At 45.1% G+C, this 20,466-nt stretch overlaps 1 protein-coding gene across 2 annotated transcripts in view; it reads left to right on the top strand.

The window, feature by feature from the left end:
• The window catches only part of NOTCH3 (notch receptor 3), a 76,471-nt gene extending 68,492 nt beyond the window's left edge, over window positions 1-7,979 (top strand). The window contains exons 26-34 of one of the 2 annotated variants that reach the window (XM_042451158.1): window positions 36-356; window positions 1,046-1,194; window positions 1,322-1,538; window positions 2,200-2,284; window positions 2,560-2,722; window positions 2,931-3,235; window positions 3,539-3,686; window positions 5,058-5,155; window positions 5,422-7,979. In XM_042451158.1, the coding sequence (XP_042307092.1) occupies window positions 36-356; window positions 1,046-1,194; window positions 1,322-1,538; window positions 2,200-2,284; window positions 2,560-2,722; window positions 2,931-3,235; window positions 3,539-3,686; window positions 5,058-5,155; window positions 5,422-6,666 (2,731 nt within the window). In that variant the 3' untranslated portion in view covers window positions 6,667-7,979. Of the gene's footprint in view, window positions 1-35; window positions 357-1,045; window positions 1,195-1,321; window positions 1,539-2,199; window positions 2,285-2,532; window positions 2,723-2,930; window positions 3,236-3,538; window positions 3,687-5,057; window positions 5,156-5,421 lie in introns of both variants that reach the window. The other variant, XM_042451157.1, reaches the window with a different exon arrangement.
• The last annotated feature ends 12,487 nt before the right edge of the window (window positions 7,980-20,466 follow it).

The following is a 20,466-nucleotide window of genomic DNA, read 5'->3' as shown; positions in this document are numbered from 1 at the left end:
GTTTGATACAGTTCTGTCTCCTTCTTCCTCCACAGCCCTGTTTATGAAAAATACTGCTCAGATCACTTTGCTGATGGACGCTGTGACCAGGGCTGTAACACTGAAGAATGTGGCTGGGATGGTCTCGATTGTGCCCGGGAAGTGCCTGAGCACTTGGCAAACGGTGTTTTGGTCATAACGGTGCTGCTGCATCCTGATGAACTGCTCCGCACAAGTACTGTCTTCCTCCAGAAGCTAAGTGCCATTTTGCGAACCTCAGTGCGCTTTCGGCTTGATAACAATGGCAATTATATGATCAAGCCATATTATGGATCTGGTGCTCGACATCGCAGGGAGCTGGGGCAAGAGATTATTGGGTAAGAGGTACAGATGAACCCAAGGAAAGGGAAGGGTTTCAAGGCTGGCTAATAGAGCTGTTATGGCACTTAGCAGCAATCTGGGTTTGGAGGATATTGAGGGAGGAGGAAACACAGCTTGCATGGAAAGAAGCAGTTTAGGGAAACTGTTTCCAGCTGCCTTCACTAGAGAAGATGCCCGAGAAAGTACATAACTGTAACTACCTGTCTGCCACTTTTGCAAAAATGCTACAAATCCAAATGACCACAGAAGAGGCTTCAGAGCCAAATAGTAGATTATACACTGATAAATTGCCATATGCATGCATTCTCAAAGAATTCCACTATGTTACCCAAGGAATATATGCAGTTAATACAAAATAAAAATAAAGAAGTAAGTCCCTAAGGTGGTGCCAGATTACTGGAGATCTGTGTGAATGTCAGTGAAATATACTGAATGCACCATTAAAACAAATAACTGTTAACAATTATGGGGAAAATGCATATATTTATTGTAGAGGGAGAATTATAACAATTGCATTGGCATTCCTAATGTTCATACATCTGGAGGCAAGGGTAATTTCAGCCAGAAATGCCTCTAGTAAATTCAGATGTAAAAAGCTAGGTCTTCTCATAAACTGAAGGGTGGTATTTCTTGTAGAGGTGGTTGACTTGCACTAGGCCCTTATAATTCTTGGCTCTTTCTCCAGGTCTGAAGTTACTCTTGAGATTGATAACCGCCTCTGTTATCAAGCTTCAGACAAGTGCTTTCCTGATGCAGAAAGTGCTGCTGACTACCTTGGTGCTCTCTCAGCTGTAGAGCGCCTAGAGTTCCCATACCCACTCAAGGCTGTAAAAGGTAAGGGTCCTTTTGTGGGAGTTGGGGAATCACAGTTTTACTGCATTTGGTTTTTCTTCCCTCTGTCTGGTTTAAAGTACAGCGTGTTATTGGAAGTTCTATTAATGCTGTGACATTGCTTCTTTAGGTGTAAAGTTGGAAGATGGGTCAGACCCACTCAAGCTGCTACCACTGCTGGTGGTAGCAGCCCTGATCCTCCTGGTGATTCTGGTGTTGGGTGTGCTGGTAGCACGACGCAAAAGAGAGCATAGCACCCTCTGGTTTCCTGAAGGTTTCAGTTTGAAGAAAGAGAATAGCAACAAGAACCGGCGTGAGCCTGTGGGCCAGGATGCCCTCGGCATGAAGTAAGAGACTCTCACACATCCAGCTGCTGCCCAGAATCAATACATAGTCTCTGTTACAGAGAACCTTGCAAATAACTTTCTAGAAGTTACTTGCCAGCCAAAGTAAATTTCTGTATTGATCTGCTAAGAAGCTACTAGTCTCCATTTCTTTGCTGGCTGCAGAAAAAGAGAAGCCATTTCTCTGCAGCCAGTGCGGAAACACAGTCTAGTAGTGAAAGAGAAGAAAAGATGTTTACTCAAGGGAAGAGGTAGAAAGATGGATCACACTATCACCCCTCCTGTTCTCTTTCTGTGCTGACAGCAGAGGAATAGATTTGCTTTTCTCTTCAGTTAGCATTGAAACCAAGCAGGCTGTTGGAGGAGGAATCCATTTATTCTCTTCCACTCTGCTCACACACTTACATGGAATTCATTGTCACCTGTGGCTTCCAAGCAAGTTCTTAGATACAAGGCCTCTGTCCCTCTGTAGCAGCTGCTACAGAGAACAGTCATAGTAACTTGTCAAATTGTGCAGCATTGTTAGCAGTACTAGTGAGTAGTTCATGGAGAACATTTCCTTTAATTATGCTTGTATGTGGGTGTACATAAAAGAAAGCAAGTTGTTGAAAACTAATTACTGTCTTCCTTGCACTACCATTTGGCTTCATTGCTCCACCTGCAGGAATATTGGCAAAGGGGAGAGTCTCATACCAGACAGCTCAGAAGACTGGTTGGAAGCTGAATGCCCAGAGGCCAAGAGACTAAAGGTAGTGACTATTCCATTTGGGTTTTGCTTCTTTTTCTTCTTTACACTTGTCATTTTTGGAGCAACCCCTCTGTCTGTCTCCACTCTGCTTTCTTTCCTGTCTTTTAAATGCTATGGCTGCTGGGTTTTTGGTTTTGTTTTGTGTTTTGACCGTGGCCTGGATTTATGTGATCTTTCCCTGCGAAGTACATTGCAGTCAGCAATTACATTGTTGGATGTAGCAGATGAATAGGGGAAATGTCCCCTAAGTTACAGACCTGTGTTTTTCCTTGCCAGGTGGAGGAGCCTACTATAGACTGTGAAGACCCTGTGGACTGCCGCCAATGGACACAGCACCACTTGGTAGCAGCAGACATCCGCATGCCACCTTCTATGGCCCTTACACCACCCCAGGGTGAATTTGACACTGACTGTATGGATGTCAACGTCCGTGGACCAGGTAATTTAGAAAAGAGGGTGGTGTAGGGGCAGAAAACCCTGTGCATAGTCTTTGTCTGCATCTGCAGAACAGAATCGGTCTGTGACTTCTTTTCACAAGCAATGCCCCAACATGCTTTGTTCCCATAGAAATATATAGTGTATTGAGAAAAAAGAAACAAAGTAAATACTTTTTTGGAAAATAAATCATTGTTGGTGGCTCCTTTCAGATGGTTTCACGCCACTTATGCTGGCTTCCTTCTGTGGTGGTGGCATGGAGACTGATCTGGCCGAGGAAGAGGAAGCAGATGATTCTTCAGCCAACATCATTTCAGACCTAATCTGCCAGGGGGCTAATCTGAGTGCCCAAACCGACCGCACTGGAGAGACTGCACTGCACTTGGCTGCCAGATATGCACGTGCAGATGCTGCCAAGCGTTTGTTGGATGCTGGTGCAGACACCAATGCGCAGGACAACACAGGGCGCACACCACTTCATGCTGCTGTGACTGCTGATGCCCAGGGGGTCTTTCAGGTGAGACTTGTCCTCTTGATGTAACAATTCTTTCCCAGTACACTTTTGAAGCCTTTTGGAATCCTGTGAGATATCCATGGCTATTATCATTTGCCTTGCTTACACTGGCAGCACAGTTATGCATTTCCAGTGAAGAGTCACTGCAATTGTTATCACCTATGTTATCAATGCAGAAAGCTAGCCCTTTCTGCAGTTCCCATTGACATAACATCTGAGAAAAATGAGAACTGGACAGTGGAGGTGTACTATTTTGCATGGTGTGCTTGGTTCCACTCCCACCTAATGTCCCACTATTGTTGACAGATCCTGATCCGGAATCGATCTACAGATTTGGATGCTCGAATGGGGGATGGTTCAACTGCACTGATCCTGGCAGCCAGACTGGCTGTGGAAGGCATGGTGGAGGAATTGATTGCCTGTCATGCCGATGTCAATGCTGTGGATGAGATGGGTATGTGGCCCTCAGAATGAACTGGTTTATCCTACAAGCTGGGCAGCACTGGAATTTGTCTCCATTACTTAGATAGTTGCCATTAACATCTTCTACTTTAGGTTTTCAGCAGGCCTCCTTATACAGTGGTACCCCGGGATACGAATTACCCAGGTTACGAATTTTTCGGGTTACGAAAAAATCCCATAGGGATTTATTGTTTCGGCTTACGAAGGTTTCTTCGGGTTACGAAAAAACCTCGGCGCTATTTTCCGCCACCGGAGGGCAGCAGAGAGCTATTTTTCCATTAGCGCCTATGGCAATTCGGCTTACGAAGGTTTTTCGGGTTACGAAATTAGCCGCGGAACGAATTAATTTCGTAACCCGAGGTACCACTGTATCTATATTTGCAGATCACAGACTACCTTTTGCAAAAGTATGCCAGATTGATTTTACACATGTAGAGACTTTACACATGCAGAGGCAGTCTCATTCCTCTCCTCCCACTATGCTCACCTTCCAACCTGAACCACTAATCTGGTTACTCTGGATATGCCTCAACCAGCAGGAATTCACTTGGCTGTTTTCCTGAATTTTGTTCATTTTCCTTCCACAAAACTCATTTGGTATCTGTTCCTGAGGTGAGAGCTTTCCATGGCCATGGGCAGTGTTTTTGCAGAGCCCTGTACCCACACAGCTAGAAGAGGGAGAGGTAGGAGTACAGTCCGCCCTTCCCTTACGTGGGGGATCTGTTCCGGATCCCCCCGCATAAAGGAAAAAACGTGGATGCTCATTTGAATGGGGTTCATGCCCGTGGCGGCGGTGCAGCAGCGGTGTACGGGGTGCATGCCGCAGGAGCGTGTGCCATTGTTTTCTTCCCACTGCACACCTCCCTCACTTCCGTCACGGCTTCCAGCATATGCTGGAATCCGCGTAAAACACGCCCATGTATAACACTGGCGCACTGTAGTAGAATATCTGAGGGGAAGGCTGTAGTAACAGCAGTGCCTTGTTGTGTTCAAAGAGTGGTGTATGGGCCTGGCAAGAAGGGACAAACAAGCTGTTCCACAGAAAATCTTATCAGACCATTTGTTTTGCAGAACATTAGACATATTGGGGTGGGGGTGGTGGCTTATAGTTGCTCAAAACTGGCCTGGGCATTCATCTACATAACAATGTAGTTTTTTTCTGAGGGCATTTACAAAGTCCCACATCTATAGATGGTCAGGGGTTAGAGGGGTGGTAATGGCTGCAATAGTAATGGAAAAGAAGATGGTACCTTAAGACTAAGGAGCATTGGGAGAACTGGTATAACAGAAGGTGTCTGGTAGATTTGAAAGATCATTGACACAGGAGCAGTTTTATTAAGCTGGATGCCATCCTCTCTCCCAGGTAAATCAGCCCTGCACTGGGCAGCAGCTGTCAACAATGTAGAGGCTACAATTGCACTGCTTAAGAATGGGGCTAACAAGGATATGCAGGACAGCAAGGTATGTTCTTGATTATATTTGATTTTTTTTTAAAACCATAGTGCCTTCCCCATAATTTGGAGAATCATAACTGTTACTGTCAGCACCTACTAGCGGGTGGAGTTCTTTCCACTCTTCTAGGTGCTTTCCAGGTAGATCTGGTGTCTTTCCTGCCATTTTTGTGCATTTTTTAAAAAAAATTGGGGCGTTTTTGGGGGAAGTAGAAGCACTACACAGTACTAGAACATCTACAGTACATGCCCATCAATCTGTCTTCTCTGTGGTAGGAGGAGACACCATTGTTTCTGGCGGCCCGGGAAGGCAGTCATGAGGCAGCCAAAATCCTGCTGGACCACTTCGCTAACCGTGAGATCACAGACCATATGGATCGGCTGCCACGTGATGTGGCCCAGGAGCGCCTGCACCATGACATTGTCCGGCTTTTGGATGACTACAACACTGTGCGCAGCCCACAAGGGGGGCTACCTGCTGGTCATTCCCTTTCCCCGCTCATGTGCCCTCCCAATAGCTACTTACCCAGCCTCAAGCCCACTCCACAAGGCAAGAAGAGCCGGCGGCCTAGTGCCAAGAATGTGACAGCAGGCAGCAGTGCCAGCCTGGCCCGGGAGAGCAAAGAGGCCAAGGCCCGTGCCAAGAAGCTTAACCTGGAGTGTCAAGGTGCTCTCTTGGAAAGTTCTGTCACCCTGTCTCCTGTTGATTCGCTGGACTCCCCATATGTGCCCAATCCTGCCTCGCCAGGGGTTTTCCACACAGCCAGTGCATCATTGTCAGTACCCTCCACTCCCATGGTCCATGGCATGATGGAAGCCCCTTTTGCTGTCAGTTTGGCACGCCTCAGTGACCTAGGTGATGGCACCCTTCTCTCTATGAACCGCCTCTCCGTGCCACCTGGCCGCATGGGGCTCAGTCTGGGCATGGTCAGCCCTGTGGCCATGCCTTTTGATTGGCATGCCCGTGTCCCTACTTCCCAGTGCCAGCCAATCATAGGAGTTGTGCACCCTGCTGCCTCCCATCCTAACCTACACCAGCCTGGCCAAGCTTTCCCACCCGGGTTGCTTCTGCCTAACCACATGGCCATGGGTCACAGCTCACAGGGGTTGCCCAATCCAGCTCCTGCACAGGCCAAGGAGCCAGCCCAACCCATGCCCCCACCAGCAACCACCATGCGGGCCAACCAGCCTGTCTCCCCTCAGGAGGGCCAAGGCCAAGGGGCTCCGCGTGCAGGGCCCCCACAGTACTTAAAGCCCACAGGGGTGGAGGATTATCCAACACCACCCTCTCAACACAGTTACACGCAGGGCCAGGATGCAACACCCAAGCACTTCCTCCACCCGCCAAGCGAGCACCCCTACCTGACCCCCTCCCCAGAGTCCCCAGAGCAGTGGAGCAGCCCCTCTCCGCACTCCTTGTCCGATTGGTCTGAGTCCACCCCCAGCCCCACTGTCCTGGGCCCCAGCCACACTCAGCTTCCTTCGGCGGAGCCGTCCGCTAAAATGCAGGTGTTTGCATGAGGAGCTAAATTGTGGAAAAACTCCCAGAGGCTTGTGTCCCACTGTGGCCCCCATTGGGGCCTGTGCTCGCCTCCAGGATCCTGTTGTTTCCCCGAATTGTGTTTTTATAAGAAAAAACTCAAGTGTAAAAAAGTTTTTTTAAAAAATAAGATGCCTGATTTGGGAGAGGGGAGGCTTGGCTTCCTCATTCCCTCACTGCCACAGAGCCCAGGCTGTCCCTCCTTTGTTGACATGACAACCTGATTTCTGGGGAGGTTTTTTTAAAAATAACCCTTTTTTGTATAAACCCTGCATTTTACTCTAAACGCCTTTATTTTTACAGCATATTCAGTGTCAGCCCCTGTTGTGCCACTCTTCTTCCTGTGGGCCTTCATGTTGTGAGGGATGAAGAGGAAAGTAGGCACCCTTTCTCCCCCTCTGTGTGGCATTGTTTGTCGGGTTGAGCACCCACCTCCCTTCCCACCATGTTGGGGCGGGATTTTGCTCACTGTATTTGTGTACTGGGTACGCAGCATTAGCCTAGGCTGGCACTGCCACACAGAGGGCCAAGTCCCAACCTTGCCTCTGTCATGCAGGGAACTGAGCCCCACCCTTGAACTTGGCACTTCATCACATTCCAGGTTAATTTATTCATCTGAAATTCTAAAGCTATGCCTCAGCCCATTCCTCCGCCCCCCTTAAAAAAAAATCCCTGTGTTGTTTTGGCTAATGTTAGCCGTGGTCATGGGGATTTCCCAGTCTCCAAAGTATTCTGAGCCACTGTGTTTTTATGCCTGGCCCTTCCTGACTTCCCCACCACTACCTTGTCTGAGGCTGCCTTCAGCCTACTTTTTCCTGAAGGCAATGCTCTTGCCCCTGTGGTACTGTAGGATCTTGGGGCAGCCACAGACATCATATGTTTCACTTTGGCATGCAAGGTACTGAGATTATATTAAAAAAAAATACTTGTCTTGTTTCTCCTGAAGACTTTTGGCCCAGCAGTCAACTACCTACTTTCCTCCTTGCACCCTGTACATTCCAGCTATTCCTGGCTGTAAATACTGCTGGTGGGAGCAGTGAGCAGGCAGGAGCCCAGTCCAGGGGCAACTGCTGCTCCCTGTTCCCTCTTCCCTTCCCATGCTGTGTAGTGTAATGGGGGGACAGCCCTGCTAGTCTCCCCTCTGCTATAGAAGGACAATTTCTAGCTCATTTAAAAAAACCCTTTTTTTTAAAAAAAAAAAATCCAGTGTAAACCAAGTAGCTTTAAAGCAGCTGGGTGCTTTGTGTACAGAGCGGCTTGAGCCGCGGCATAATAAACATAGCTAATAAGGAAACTGCCTCCGCTTCCTTTGTGTGTCATTTCTTTCTTTGTTTATTATTTACTCATACTTTTGGGTTTAGGTTATTAAATGATTCATTAAAAGTATCCCACTACCAATAATTATAATTCCATGGATACCATCTTATTTCCCATCCACGTATCCTGGTAAGTGCTAAATACTAAGAAAACATTCTTCCATTACGAGCCTTACAGCTGCTTGTTCTATGCCACCAATGTAGCTTCTGGACAAACATGTGAAAGAGGACTCGCAAGAATCAGTTTTCCAACATGGGGGCACTGAGATCAATATACTTTGAAAGACAATCTAATATGATTAAATTTTTGTTTAAACAAAAATAATATATATTGCCCTGTATCCGAGGTCTTAGGACATTAGTTCCCAAACTTTGGCTCTCCAGGTATTTTGGACTTCTGTTCCCAAAATGCCAAGCCAACTTGGTCAGCTAGCAGGAAGTCTGGGAGCTGAAGTCCAAAACATCTGGATGACTAAAGTTTGGAAACTCACGTCTTGGTATCTTGGGGCCTGAACAGACAGGCCAAAATAAAGCTGCTTTGGGTCACATTGGAGGTATGCTGTTTAAATTATGCATGCGTCCTAAGATGCCAAAAGCCATGGCAAAGCCACACTCCAGCCCTAAGGACTGGAGCATAGCTTTGGCGTGGCTTCCGGCCTCCTAGGATGCGTGTGTCATTTAAACAGCATACTTCCAAAGTAACCCGAAGCAGCTTTATTTTGGCCTGTCTGTTTGGGCCCATAGTAGTTTTTCGAAGAGACAAGGGATATTCCAGACAAAGGTTTTACAGCTTTTCCAGTCCAAAGGCATTGTGCAGTTTTGCCTTTTCTTATCTGATTTTAGTAAGAAAAAAAGTAGCAATGGGGAAAGAAGGAGCACCTATCAATATAAAGGTGGTGGTTCTGTGACTGAGGTGGGCTGATGGCACAATTAATAGCCTAATCCATAAACTGCCTTCAGAATTGCAGGCATATCTCTGGATGAGAGGACTTTTTAAAAATCGCTACTCAAACATCTATCACCAAAGGACTGCTTGAATAGCTTGAAAGTATATATTGTACAAACAAGAATGTGTCTGAGATTTGGGAACATAAGCTGAAGCAATACCACCATTTATATAGCACTTTAGAATACTTCACATAACTTTTCTCCATAATTCTCATCACAGCCCTGGAAAGATATACTAAAAGCAACAATAGTGGAAAATTAAAAGCAAATAAAGTGATCAGCCCTCTCCTCCAGTATTTCACAACTATGAATTTTGAATCAGTAAGGAAGTGCACATCAGCAGCCTCTCTCCACTTTGTTCCAGCAGTTCGCTCTGTAGTTGAGATGCCCACAGGAGATTTTAACAGACCTGAGGAATATATGTCCAGGATAGCTTAGATCTAAGGGATACTGCTGTTCCTTAGAATAAATACAGTTTCTCATTCAGATGTGCTATGCTATTGCACATCAACAAGAGTTTAACTTAAGTATGGGTTTATGTCTTCATGCCCCCAAAATCCCAGTCTACAGTCCCTAAGATAGCCCTTGATTCTGCAGGGGGAGGAACCCCAGATTTGTAGCTATGTGTTGCAAATCTAATCTTATCAGAACTATTTTATTCTGTGTAAACTAGATGTTCATTCCTCAAAAGTGACCTTGGCCTTCCCTTCACTGTCATGGACATGGTGGTATTAGAAACAGCTCCCTACCATGGTTAATTTTTGAGGAACAGCCTGATTAATTTTTACAGAATAGTGTAAAGTTGAGATGTAATCGAACCCAGTACAAGGTCTGAGAGCTGCAGTTCACAAAATCCTAAACTGTAAAAAGAAAAAATTCAACTTAGTTTTGTATAGTTGTGACTCCTGTCCAGTCTTGGGAGCCAGCGAGGTCTAGTGGTTTGAGCACTAGGACTTGGACTCTGGAGACCAGGATTCGAATCCTGGCTTGGCCATGGAAACCTACTTAGTGACCTTGGGCAAGTCACACTTTCTCAGCCTCAGAGGATGACAATGGCAAACCTGTGAAGAAACTTGCCAAGAAAACCCTGTGATAGGTTCACCTTAGGGTCACCATAAGTCAGTAATAACTTAAAGGTGCCGAACAACAACAGCCTCCAGCCTCCACACCTCTGTGCCCTTGATAATTTTGGAAATAATTTGAAAAGCACCCAGAGTCTTGTTGATAGACCTAACTAGAGTAGACACATTTAATTAATTGATCAGTTCTGAGCCAAGGCTTAAGTAAATACCATTTATTGAATAGACCTACTCTGCTTGGGACAGCCAATAAGATTCAGGCCAAAGTGTGTTACGTCTGACTGGAAAACTAAACTCAGGATGTAATTAACTGTGCCACTGAAGCCTTAATGCCTATCTATTCATAGATATCACACTATTTCCTCATCCATCCATCCATCTTTACTGAAAACTTCTAAAGAAGCAATTCCATCAGGAAAGGAATAAAAATAAACAGCCACATATGATGGCTGGTGGTCAAGGCTTCCTTTAACAGTTAAGGTAGTTCTGATGATCTTAGTTTAGGGCCTTACAGTACATCTGTCTTTGCTAGGATTATCAGGTCAAGACTATTCTAAGATCTGAAATTTCCAGGCCCAAACCTGAGACAAAAGGATGAACCCAGGTGAGGTTATGAGGGTCCTGTTAAAGGGGGAAGCCCAGGCAATATTATTAAGCAAAATATAGTAATTGTTAACCACAGTTGCACAGATTGTACCACTGGAACAATAAATAGTCTGTATACACACTCCAACACTTTTCAAGGCAGGCCCCTCAACATTTGATCTGTAGAAGAGGGTCCAGGGCATAAGATCTGAGAACTCAAATCACTATTTCTTTGAGGAGACAATACGGGTGATGCTACAGTTGCCCAGAAATATCCTGTGTCCTGAGTGGACATGGAAATATTACCATACTCCAATGGGTCTGCCTACTGTTTTGGCCCCTTGTGTCAAACATCCTCTACCCTACTTAGTTTTTCCTTTTACTGTTAGTTTTCCTGTCCTGATACAGCAGTTACTTACCACTATGTGGCAGCAGAGATAGTAAAAGTCTCCAACTTAGATTTGTGAAAAATGAAAAGTATGTCAAATGTAAAACAGATTACCTAAGGTGGAGTTCTTACAGCACCCAAGGTATCCAGAGAAAAAAGCTGGACACAAGCCAGCTGACACTTGAGCTTGGTAGTGTAGCCCGTGCTCAAACCACTACACCACACTGCAAGTTGTGTGACTTGAAGACACACAACTCTGTGAAGCAATTTAAAAGAGCCAAGTCACACAACAACTTGCAGTAGTTTGTAGTGGTTTGAGCGTGGACTACAACAATAACAATCTCACTCCTACATCCCAACAAAATACCTAGAGAAGAAAGGAGCGGCTGAAGCACTCTACTCTTCCTTGACTCAGTGCAGTTTGTCATGATTTGTGTGGTTAACTGGTTGGGATGGAGGTGAATTAATCAAGTTGGTGGTATTGGTGGAGAAGGGTCCATGTTCTCAAAGGTCCATGTCCTCTTTTAATTTTGTTAACATGCCTGACTTCAAAAGGTCTCCAGGCCTTAGAAGCAGACATATCTATTGTTCCCTGGGAAACTGAGGTGGGCTGATAAAAGCCTTAATGGGGGAATTGCTTGCAGCAGGAAGCAAAATGAGCTCATCATGCTGATGTGCCAAGAAAAGCAGGTGGGACAAAGTTTGCTTGTGACAGTTTAAGGACCAGCCTTAAACTCAACTGAAGACATTACCAGCCACAGTACCATATACTGTAACATAAGCAATGGAAGCAATGGCTCAGACAAGAAGATTCGTACCAAGGACACCTAGGACCTTACCACACAGGGCACAGAAGTAGTTTCAGTTCGCATTGGTCGATGCGTATTCGCGTCATATCGCATCGTTCATTCACACTCTTGCTCTCTGAATACGCTTTGCCGATTCGTATTCGCGTCATATCGCATTGTTGTTTCACACCTGGGCGGCCTTCCAAATCAAGGTTTTGCGAATCAGCCAATGCGTATTCAGGCAAAGTGAGGCAAGTGCAGATTGGATAACCACACCAGCCCAATACAATGTGTATTGGCCAATGCACATCAGCAGCTTTGCGCATGCTCTGTGGGGCTCTGAACGGGGGCAACATTTTTAACTTCCGGGGTGAAGAATGAGGTCACTGTTTAGTGCGTAATATCGCGAGAATTGCTGCCTTTAGCCACTTACAAAAGGGGTATGCACCATCTGTATGTGTGTGTGTGTGTGTGTGTGTGTATATTTATATGCACACACATAAATACATACATACTTATATATATACATACACATAGTGGTACAGCCAAAAAGTGAGATGCCTTTTTTTTATGTGTACACACACATTTACATATACACATAGTGGTACAGCCAAAAGTGTGATGCCTCTTTTATGTGTACACACACATTTGTCTGTATGAGTGTTAATACACACACACACACCACATATATAATACAAAAACACACTTGCCACAGCCAAAGGGTATGCCGATTTATATGTGTACACACACAGCTGTCTGCTTGAGTGTTTAATATGTGTGTGTGTGGTGTGTGGGTGTGGTACACACACACACACACACCCACAAGATATACCACATACACAGATGGTAACTGCAAAAGTGTGAACTATTAGTGTACACACCAGCTTCTGTGTTGTGTGTGTGTGTATACATCTAACAATTAACACCGCATAACACACACTAAACTGTGGAGCGCTGAAAGTGAATGCTGCATTAATAGAATCATAGAATCATAGAAAGGAGGATCATAAATCTAGTGAGAGCCCAAGGGCACCATCCACCCCCTCCATGCAGGAATCTAAACAAAGCACCCCAAAGATGGCCATCCCTCTTAAGACCCCAGGAGAACTCCACTACACCCAAGGGATGTGTTCCACGTCGGATAGCCCTTACTCAGGAAGATCTTCCTAATGAGGTGAATTCCGTTTCTAGTAGCGCCATTGTTCCGTCCGTTCTCGGAGCAGCAGAAACAAGCTTGCCCCTCCTCAATGTGACACCTTTCAAATTTAAACAGGGCTATCATATCATCTTAACCTTCTCTCTCCAGCTAAACATCCCAGCTCCTAAGTCGTTCCTCATAGGCAAGGTTCCAACCTTCACATTTTAGTCCCCTCCTCTGGACACGCTCCAGTTCTCAAGTCCTTTTTGATTGTGGTGTCCAGAACTGGGCACAATTTCCAGTGGGCCAACAGAGCAGAATACAGTGGCACTATACGTCTCTGATCTCCTATACTTTATTGATGCAGCCTAGATTGCTTGCCTTTTTTAGCGCCACATCACACTGTGACATTTCACTTATGGTCTACTTGGACTCCAGATCTCCTTTCACTTCTTTATTCAGCATTGTCCCATCCATATCGTGCTTCATTTTTTGCCTGTGCAGTATGCATTCCTGGTTGAATTTCATTGTAGCTTTGGCCAGCTTCTAGTCTATCAGATCATTTTGAATTTTGTCCGTCCTGGAATTGTTATTCCCCTAATTTGTGTCACTGCAAATTTATAAGTATGCTCCCAATTCTGTCATCCATCTGGATAAAGATGTGAATAACCGGGCAGACAGAGCCCTGTGGCCCCATGGTCACTTCCCTCCAGAGGAAAAAAGCCTGTTGAGCACCCTTTGGTTCGGCTGGTCAACCATTACAGACCATTTACATTACTTTGTCTAGCCCACATTTCAAGCTTGTGCAAGAAATAGGGGAACCTTGTCAAAGGCTTACCTGAAATCAAGAACACTAATCCACACATCCCTTCATCTACCAAGCTGGTATTTTATCAAAGAAAAGAGCAGATTTGTCTGGCATGACTGTTTCCTGAAACCCATGTTGACCTTTTTGTGATTATGGCATTGCCTTAGATGTTCAAACTCCGTTTAATTATCTGCTCAGATCTTTCCTTATGATGTCCAGACTAACGGGACGATAATTGTGTGGATCCTCGTTTTTGATCCTTTCCCCTTTTTAAGATGGGGACAAAAAAACGTTTGCCCTCCTCCAGGCTGCTGGGGACTTCTCCTGTGCATCCAAGGAGTTTCTCAAAGATTATTGGCCATGGCCTCCGATTTAACATTTCTCCAGTGTTTTAATAACCCTTGGATGAGAGTTATCTGGTCCTGGAGACTTATATTCATGTAGATTAACAAGGTTTTCCTCTACTATCCGGTAACTTAATTCTGTGCTGAATTCCCCTGTGCTGTCCTCTGCTCCATTATCTTCAGGTTGAGCGCCCTTTGCCTTTTATGAGAAAATGAGGCAAAGAAGGTGTGAGTAATTCTGCCTTTCTCTGTCTGCCTGTTAGCATTTTGGCAATCTTCTCCGCCACACAGTGGCCCTACCGTTTCTGCGTCTTCCTTTTGCTGCGACATATCCAAAAAAGCCCTTTTTGTTGTTCTTAACCTCTCCTAGCAAGCCTGAGTTCATTTCTGTGCTTTAGCTTTTCTGTCCTGACTTGACCCATACACATGCCTGCTGTTTCTTTGAATTCCTTTTTTGGTGATTTCCTTCCCCCTTTTTTTCCATTTCTTATACAGGTTCCGTTTCAAACTTAGCTCGGTTGAAATTTTTCTTAGTCAGAATCATCCTGTTTCTTGAGCACCTCCCATTTTTCTGTCTCACAGGAAAACGGTTTTTTAAATTGTGGCTTCAGTATCGCTCTGTTGAGAACTCCAATCCGGTGTCTGACTCCCTTCTCTTTTTAGTATTTATGACCATGGATCACCCTCAAACTACTTCCTCTAAGTTTACTGAATCCGCTCTACTAAGGTTTGATGAGTGTCTGCTAGGCCTGCTTCGCCCTCCATTGGAAGAACAAAACTCCAGGAGACATGTCCCTTCCCACCGAAGGATCCCACCACTGTCACTACCCCATTAAACCAAGTCATCCCTTGTTGGTTCGGATCATCCAAAATAGCTGACCCCCTTTGTTGGCCTCTCCAACTTTTGGACCATGAAATAGTCTGTTCCAGGAAGTGAGGAATTTGCGAGACCTGAGATCTGGCTGAGTTGTTGACTTCCAACAAATAACAGGGTATTGAAAGTCGCCCATCACGACTGACATCTCCTCTTTTCCTTGACTGTGATGTTCATCTGTTCTAGAAAGGCATCATCCTCCATTCCTTTCCGCCGTCTGACTTGGGGGTCTTGTAGTAGAACCACCATACAGCATTGTTGTTTCCCCTCCCTTTGATTCGTATCCAGATGCCTCCACCTGGCGTCCATGAGTGTGTCCCAGGAGTCTCTTTTTCACTGGTGTAAAGATCTCTGACAGAGAGTGCTATTCCTCCTCCGTATCCTGTTTGGCAGTTCTCTTAAAAAGGTTATACCCGCTAGTTTCCACATTCAATCATGAACTCATGCCCATCCCACCAGGATTTTCAGTGATGCCTATTAATATCATATTTGCTTTGCGGTAATAGAGTTCAAGTTCATCTTGCTTATTCCCATCTCTGTGCTTAGGTAGAGAGCATCGCAGACCCACGGTATCCCATTTAACTTTTGCGTGTGCAAGTTTATTTGCTCCACGGTTTGGATCCTTGCACTTTTTGTCTTGTTTTCCTCGCTCTGTCTGTTGACTAGTTTTTCTCAAGCGCTTTCGCCTTCCTTAATATTGTCCCTCCCTCCCCACGGAACGCAGTTTAAAGCCGCTCCTGTCAAGTTTCTTGAACTGTTGGCAAAAAATTGCTTACGCAAATGTGTGAGATTCACACAGTCTGTTGCAAGAGTCCCTCCTCATGGAAACCGCAGCCCTGATCAAAGAATCCAAATGTGTCTTGTAGCACCATCTGCAAGCCAGTTGTTCACACTCTATTTTCCTCTCCCTCCGGGCCGTGCCCTCAACTGGCAAAGAATTGAGATGAAACCGTTGACAAGCCCTTCCTTTCAGCTTTCCTACCAAGCGCCTCGTAATCCCTTTTGATGTCTGCAGGCTGTGTCTGCAGGTATCATTGGTTCCTAACGTTGGACAAAGGAGGGGTATTGGGCAGTAGGCGTTGACATTCTTGTCAGCCTGCTCGTCCACATCACGGATCTTTGCCCCTGGGAGACGAACACCCCTCGCGAGACATCTTGTCAGGCTACAATCAACTGCTTACCTGTAACCCTCAGCAAGATCCCCCACTACGACCACCCCCTCCTAAGAAGTTGAGCAGGCACGGTATCCCTTGGGTGGGACGCGCAGCTTTGCCTGCTCTGTCCCTGAAAGTCGTCCAAGACTGCTCGTATTCATCCTCCTTGATAGGGGAAAAGACTTTGAATCGATTCTCTAGCTGCAAGCTCCAACGACAATCCCTTCTTGGCCGACTTCTCTGTGGACATTTCCTCCAGCATTCTGCCTCCTGTAATATGTAAAGTACCTCCTTGGCTCCAGTATCTCCTCTGATCTTCCTCTGCGTGATATTCGTCCAGGATTGTTAGGATCTGTTGGTGGAAAGGGAATCCTCCTGCCTCCGTAATATGCTGAAGTGTACCTACTCTGGACTCAAACTGCTGCCGTTTCTCCCCAAGAGGGCTTCAAGCCACTTGGTTGCATGGGAAAGTTTCCCACTTCTGTAGGCAGAAGAGAAACCATGCCCAAATGTTGCAGGTGACGGGCCGGGGTTCCGCGTGGTCCTACTGAAAATCTAGGAAATTAACTGGAACAGGATGTGTGGAGCTTCCTCCCTGAAAAAAATCCTCCAGAAAACACCAACGGTAAGCACCTGATGTTTCATCACACAAATCAATCAACATTTGTGGCAGTGAGCCAATCGATTCGGCCTCTCTGCTGTAGATTTCCTTGGAATGTAAAAAAAATGAATAAAATACAATAAAATTTGCAACGTACCGTTAGGTGCGGGCGCTCTGGGAGAAAAATAAAGAGCTAGTCGCTAACCCCCCACCCCAGTGACTCCAGTTGACTCCTGAAGAGGTGTCGACAAGGACACTCCTTCCTAGAGTTTGTAAAAAAACAATTAAACAGTCAACACACTTAAAATGGCTGCCCAGCTACCTCTCCCTCCGCTTCTCTGTAACAGGAACATCTTTGTGTTGGTGGTGTGTGTGTGGGTGTATAGATCAATATCTATATAATTATTATACCAATCATATAATGTGAACACATACACCACACACCCACACAGCAAACTGTGGAGCAGCCAAGTGGATGGTGCATTAGATGCTTACATCACAACCAATCTTTGTGGGTGTGTGGTGTGTGTAATACCCACACACACACAACACAAACACCACATTATATATACCAATACCAAACTGTGGGGCAGGCCGAAAGTGTAATGATTGCTGTATAGATGCGTGTGTGTGGGTGTGTGTGTGTATATATAGTAACATACACACACACCCACACCACACAACATCACAGACATAAACTGTGGAGCAGCCGAAAGTGTAAAATGACTGCAGATATATGCTTACACACACACCAACAACACACACACACACACACAAACTATAATACATGGTAACAGTCGGGATACGAAATACCCCAGGGTTACTAAATTTCCGGGATACGAAAAAAAGCCCATAGAAATAATTGTTTCCGGGTTAAGAATGTTATTTTTTCGGGTTACGAAAAAAGTTTTGGTGCGTTTTTCGGCGCTATTTCACACGGAATTGCGGCGTTTTCTCGTTCCCCCATTAGCCCGATGGCTTTCGCGGACGAAGGCTTTTTCGGGTTACGAAGCGGCCCGGACAATTTAAAAGTTTCGTACCCGAGGGGCGTGTATATATATATTATACACACCACACACACACACAAACTGTGAGAAGCAGAAAAGTGTAATGCGGTATGTAGAGGCTTACACACACAGTCTTTGGGTGTGTGGGTGTGGTGGTTAATCTATATACAGATTACAGAGACATATAATACACAACACACCAAACTGTGGAGCAGCCGAAAGTGTAACGCTGCTGTATAATATGCGTACACACACAGCTTGTGTGTGTGTGTGTATACATACATATGACGTACATATATACAAATAAAACAACATGTACATAGACAGCCCCGCAGCACAGTCACCCCCCCCCCCCCGACACAAAAGTTGCCGCTTTATATCCTCGGTCAGTGAAAAAATCGCTCCCCAGCCCCGGCGGTTTGCCTGAAAGGGGAAAGGGCCAACGGAAGGAGATGGGGGAATTCCATCATGGGAAATTTTGTAACCCAGTGGTCTTCAGGAGAACCAGCGGATGTGGATTACACACCAGCCAAAGCAGCAAGGTTTTGGCACTGTGGCCATCAATACTGAATCCTTGCCTATCCATTAATTTTGCGCACTCCGCAAAACGGAGGAGCGGCTGCCTTAGTTCAGACCCAGAACCCACCACCAGGCCGTAATACGCATTGGGCCAAGGCGTATTCCGTATAGTCGCATTGTCAAATACGTATTCTGAGCTCACAGGTGTGGAAAACAAATGCAATGATAACGGAATATGCATCGACCATTCGAAACTGACCATAATTTTCCCCCCGCGCTCAAAAGTTCTGTGTGAAAATCCCTAGTCGCCCTGATGATTTTAACAGAGGTATTGGAAATGCTTGGCTGTGCTGGGCTTCTGAATGGCTCCAGTGCCATTTTGGGGGGGGGGGAAGGCGGAGGGGGGAGCTTGGCAATATAACCTATAGTCGGCTACACTTCCCTGAGTGGGGCCAAGTTATAAGAAAAATTAAATATAGAAATCCCATTGCAATCATCTTGCAGGCTAGCAGTATAACTGAACTGGGTGGCCTCTTGTGGGAAATGCATCTGTCTAGTGGTTCTCCAAGTTGACTTTAAAAATCTCATGGTCTCAGTGGGGTCAGCTCTCCCCAGTTTCTTCATGTTATCACATGCTGCAACATTTCGCTATTTTGGATGCTGCTATTATTGCCAGTTCCATTAGGCCCAGACATATTCGTGTTTGTATCAACAAGCAGGATAGAGAATTATTAGGCTAGAAAATAAGCTAGCCACTGGGAACTGTGGAGAATCCTTGGTCGTTACCATTTGGGGATAAAGAGAGATGCATTGAGAGAATTATGCATAAAGATGCAAGTTACAGTTCAACACCAGGATTTTTCTTTGAAAATTAAACATCAAGAACAGGATCCAACCCAGGAAGAGAGCATATGTCAGTCTGGTGGGAACAGGTTGGTCAAAATTAGGACAATGCAATCCTATCTCATGTTCTTTGGGTTAAATTCTCTCCATCTTAGTGAGACTCACTTTTGGGTTTAAAAGTACAGTAATGAGGCAGCTGCAAAACATTTTATGGTCCCTAAGACAGAGGGTGCTTAAATCTCCAACTCTGATTCTTCTTGTCATGACTGAGCTATTTCAAAATATTTTGATCATCAGGTATTTTCTTCACATCGTTGCAGTGCAGATCTACTTTTTAAGTGTCTTTCCCCACTGATGCTACTTCATATGGATCACAGGAAATACTTTTAGGGTGTCCCTTAGCAGCCCATTTTTATACCCTTCTTTTTAAATCCAATCTTTCTCTTCTTCCTCTTAAAACAATTCACCGGCAACATCTCACTTGTAGTATGATGAGTTTCCTATTACAGTGGATCTTCAAAAACTGATTCAGGCATCCAGTGGCAAGCCCCAACATTGGGTGGGGTTAGATCCAGGTCTCAAGAGTTGATGTATCTCCCACTGTGCATATGATATCATGTGAAAGCTTGCTGTCTATACATTTATCTGATTTCACATACCTTGCTAGACTCTCCCGGAAGGGTAACAAAGCAACACAAGGACAGAGACAACAGTCTCACTCTTTAGATATATTTTGTGTCCTTGCAAGGTGTAAGAAGAACTCAGGTCTCTGCTGTAGGCTGAATGTCTGAATCAACCACCTAAAATGTGCTATCAAGTTATGTACCTGGGCCGCGGGGGATTATACTCTCCAATTCTGTTATAATAATAAAAAAGAGTTATAGTATCTTGAGAGGCCTAATAGTGTAGATATAAAAGAGGAAGTGGAGAACATAAGTAAGAATATGTGGTTGGTATCCTTTTGGTGACATGTTATAGTGTGCTTTCTACTCTTCTAACTGTGGCAACCCAAAGGCAAATCTGTCATGGATTTCTTGGCAAGATTTGTTCAGAGGGGGATTGCCTTTGGTCACTCAATGGGTTTCCATTATTAATTATTATTGTTGCAATAAACAATAATAAATCAATGTGAAGTTGAAGGCTTTCATGGCCGGCATCCATAGTTTTTTGTGGGTTTTTCGGGCTATGTGACCATGTTCTAGAAGAGTTTCTTCTGAAGATGCCAGCCACTTTTTGTACATTTGTACAACTAAACAATAAATAAAGCTCACCCAATAAAAAAAAAATGAAGATGCCAGCCACAGATGCTGGCGAAAAGTCAGGAAGAAATTCTTCTAGAACATGGCCACATAGCCTGAAAAACCCACAAAAATCTAATAATAAATCAGT

Source organism: Sceloporus undulatus, chromosome 2 (assembly GCF_019175285.1).
Source record: "Sceloporus undulatus isolate JIND9_A2432 ecotype Alabama chromosome 2, SceUnd_v1.1, whole genome shotgun sequence".
NCBI lineage: Eukaryota > Metazoa > Chordata > Lepidosauria > Squamata > Phrynosomatidae > Sceloporus > Sceloporus undulatus.
This window is presented reverse-complemented; position numbering and strand designations above follow the sequence as displayed.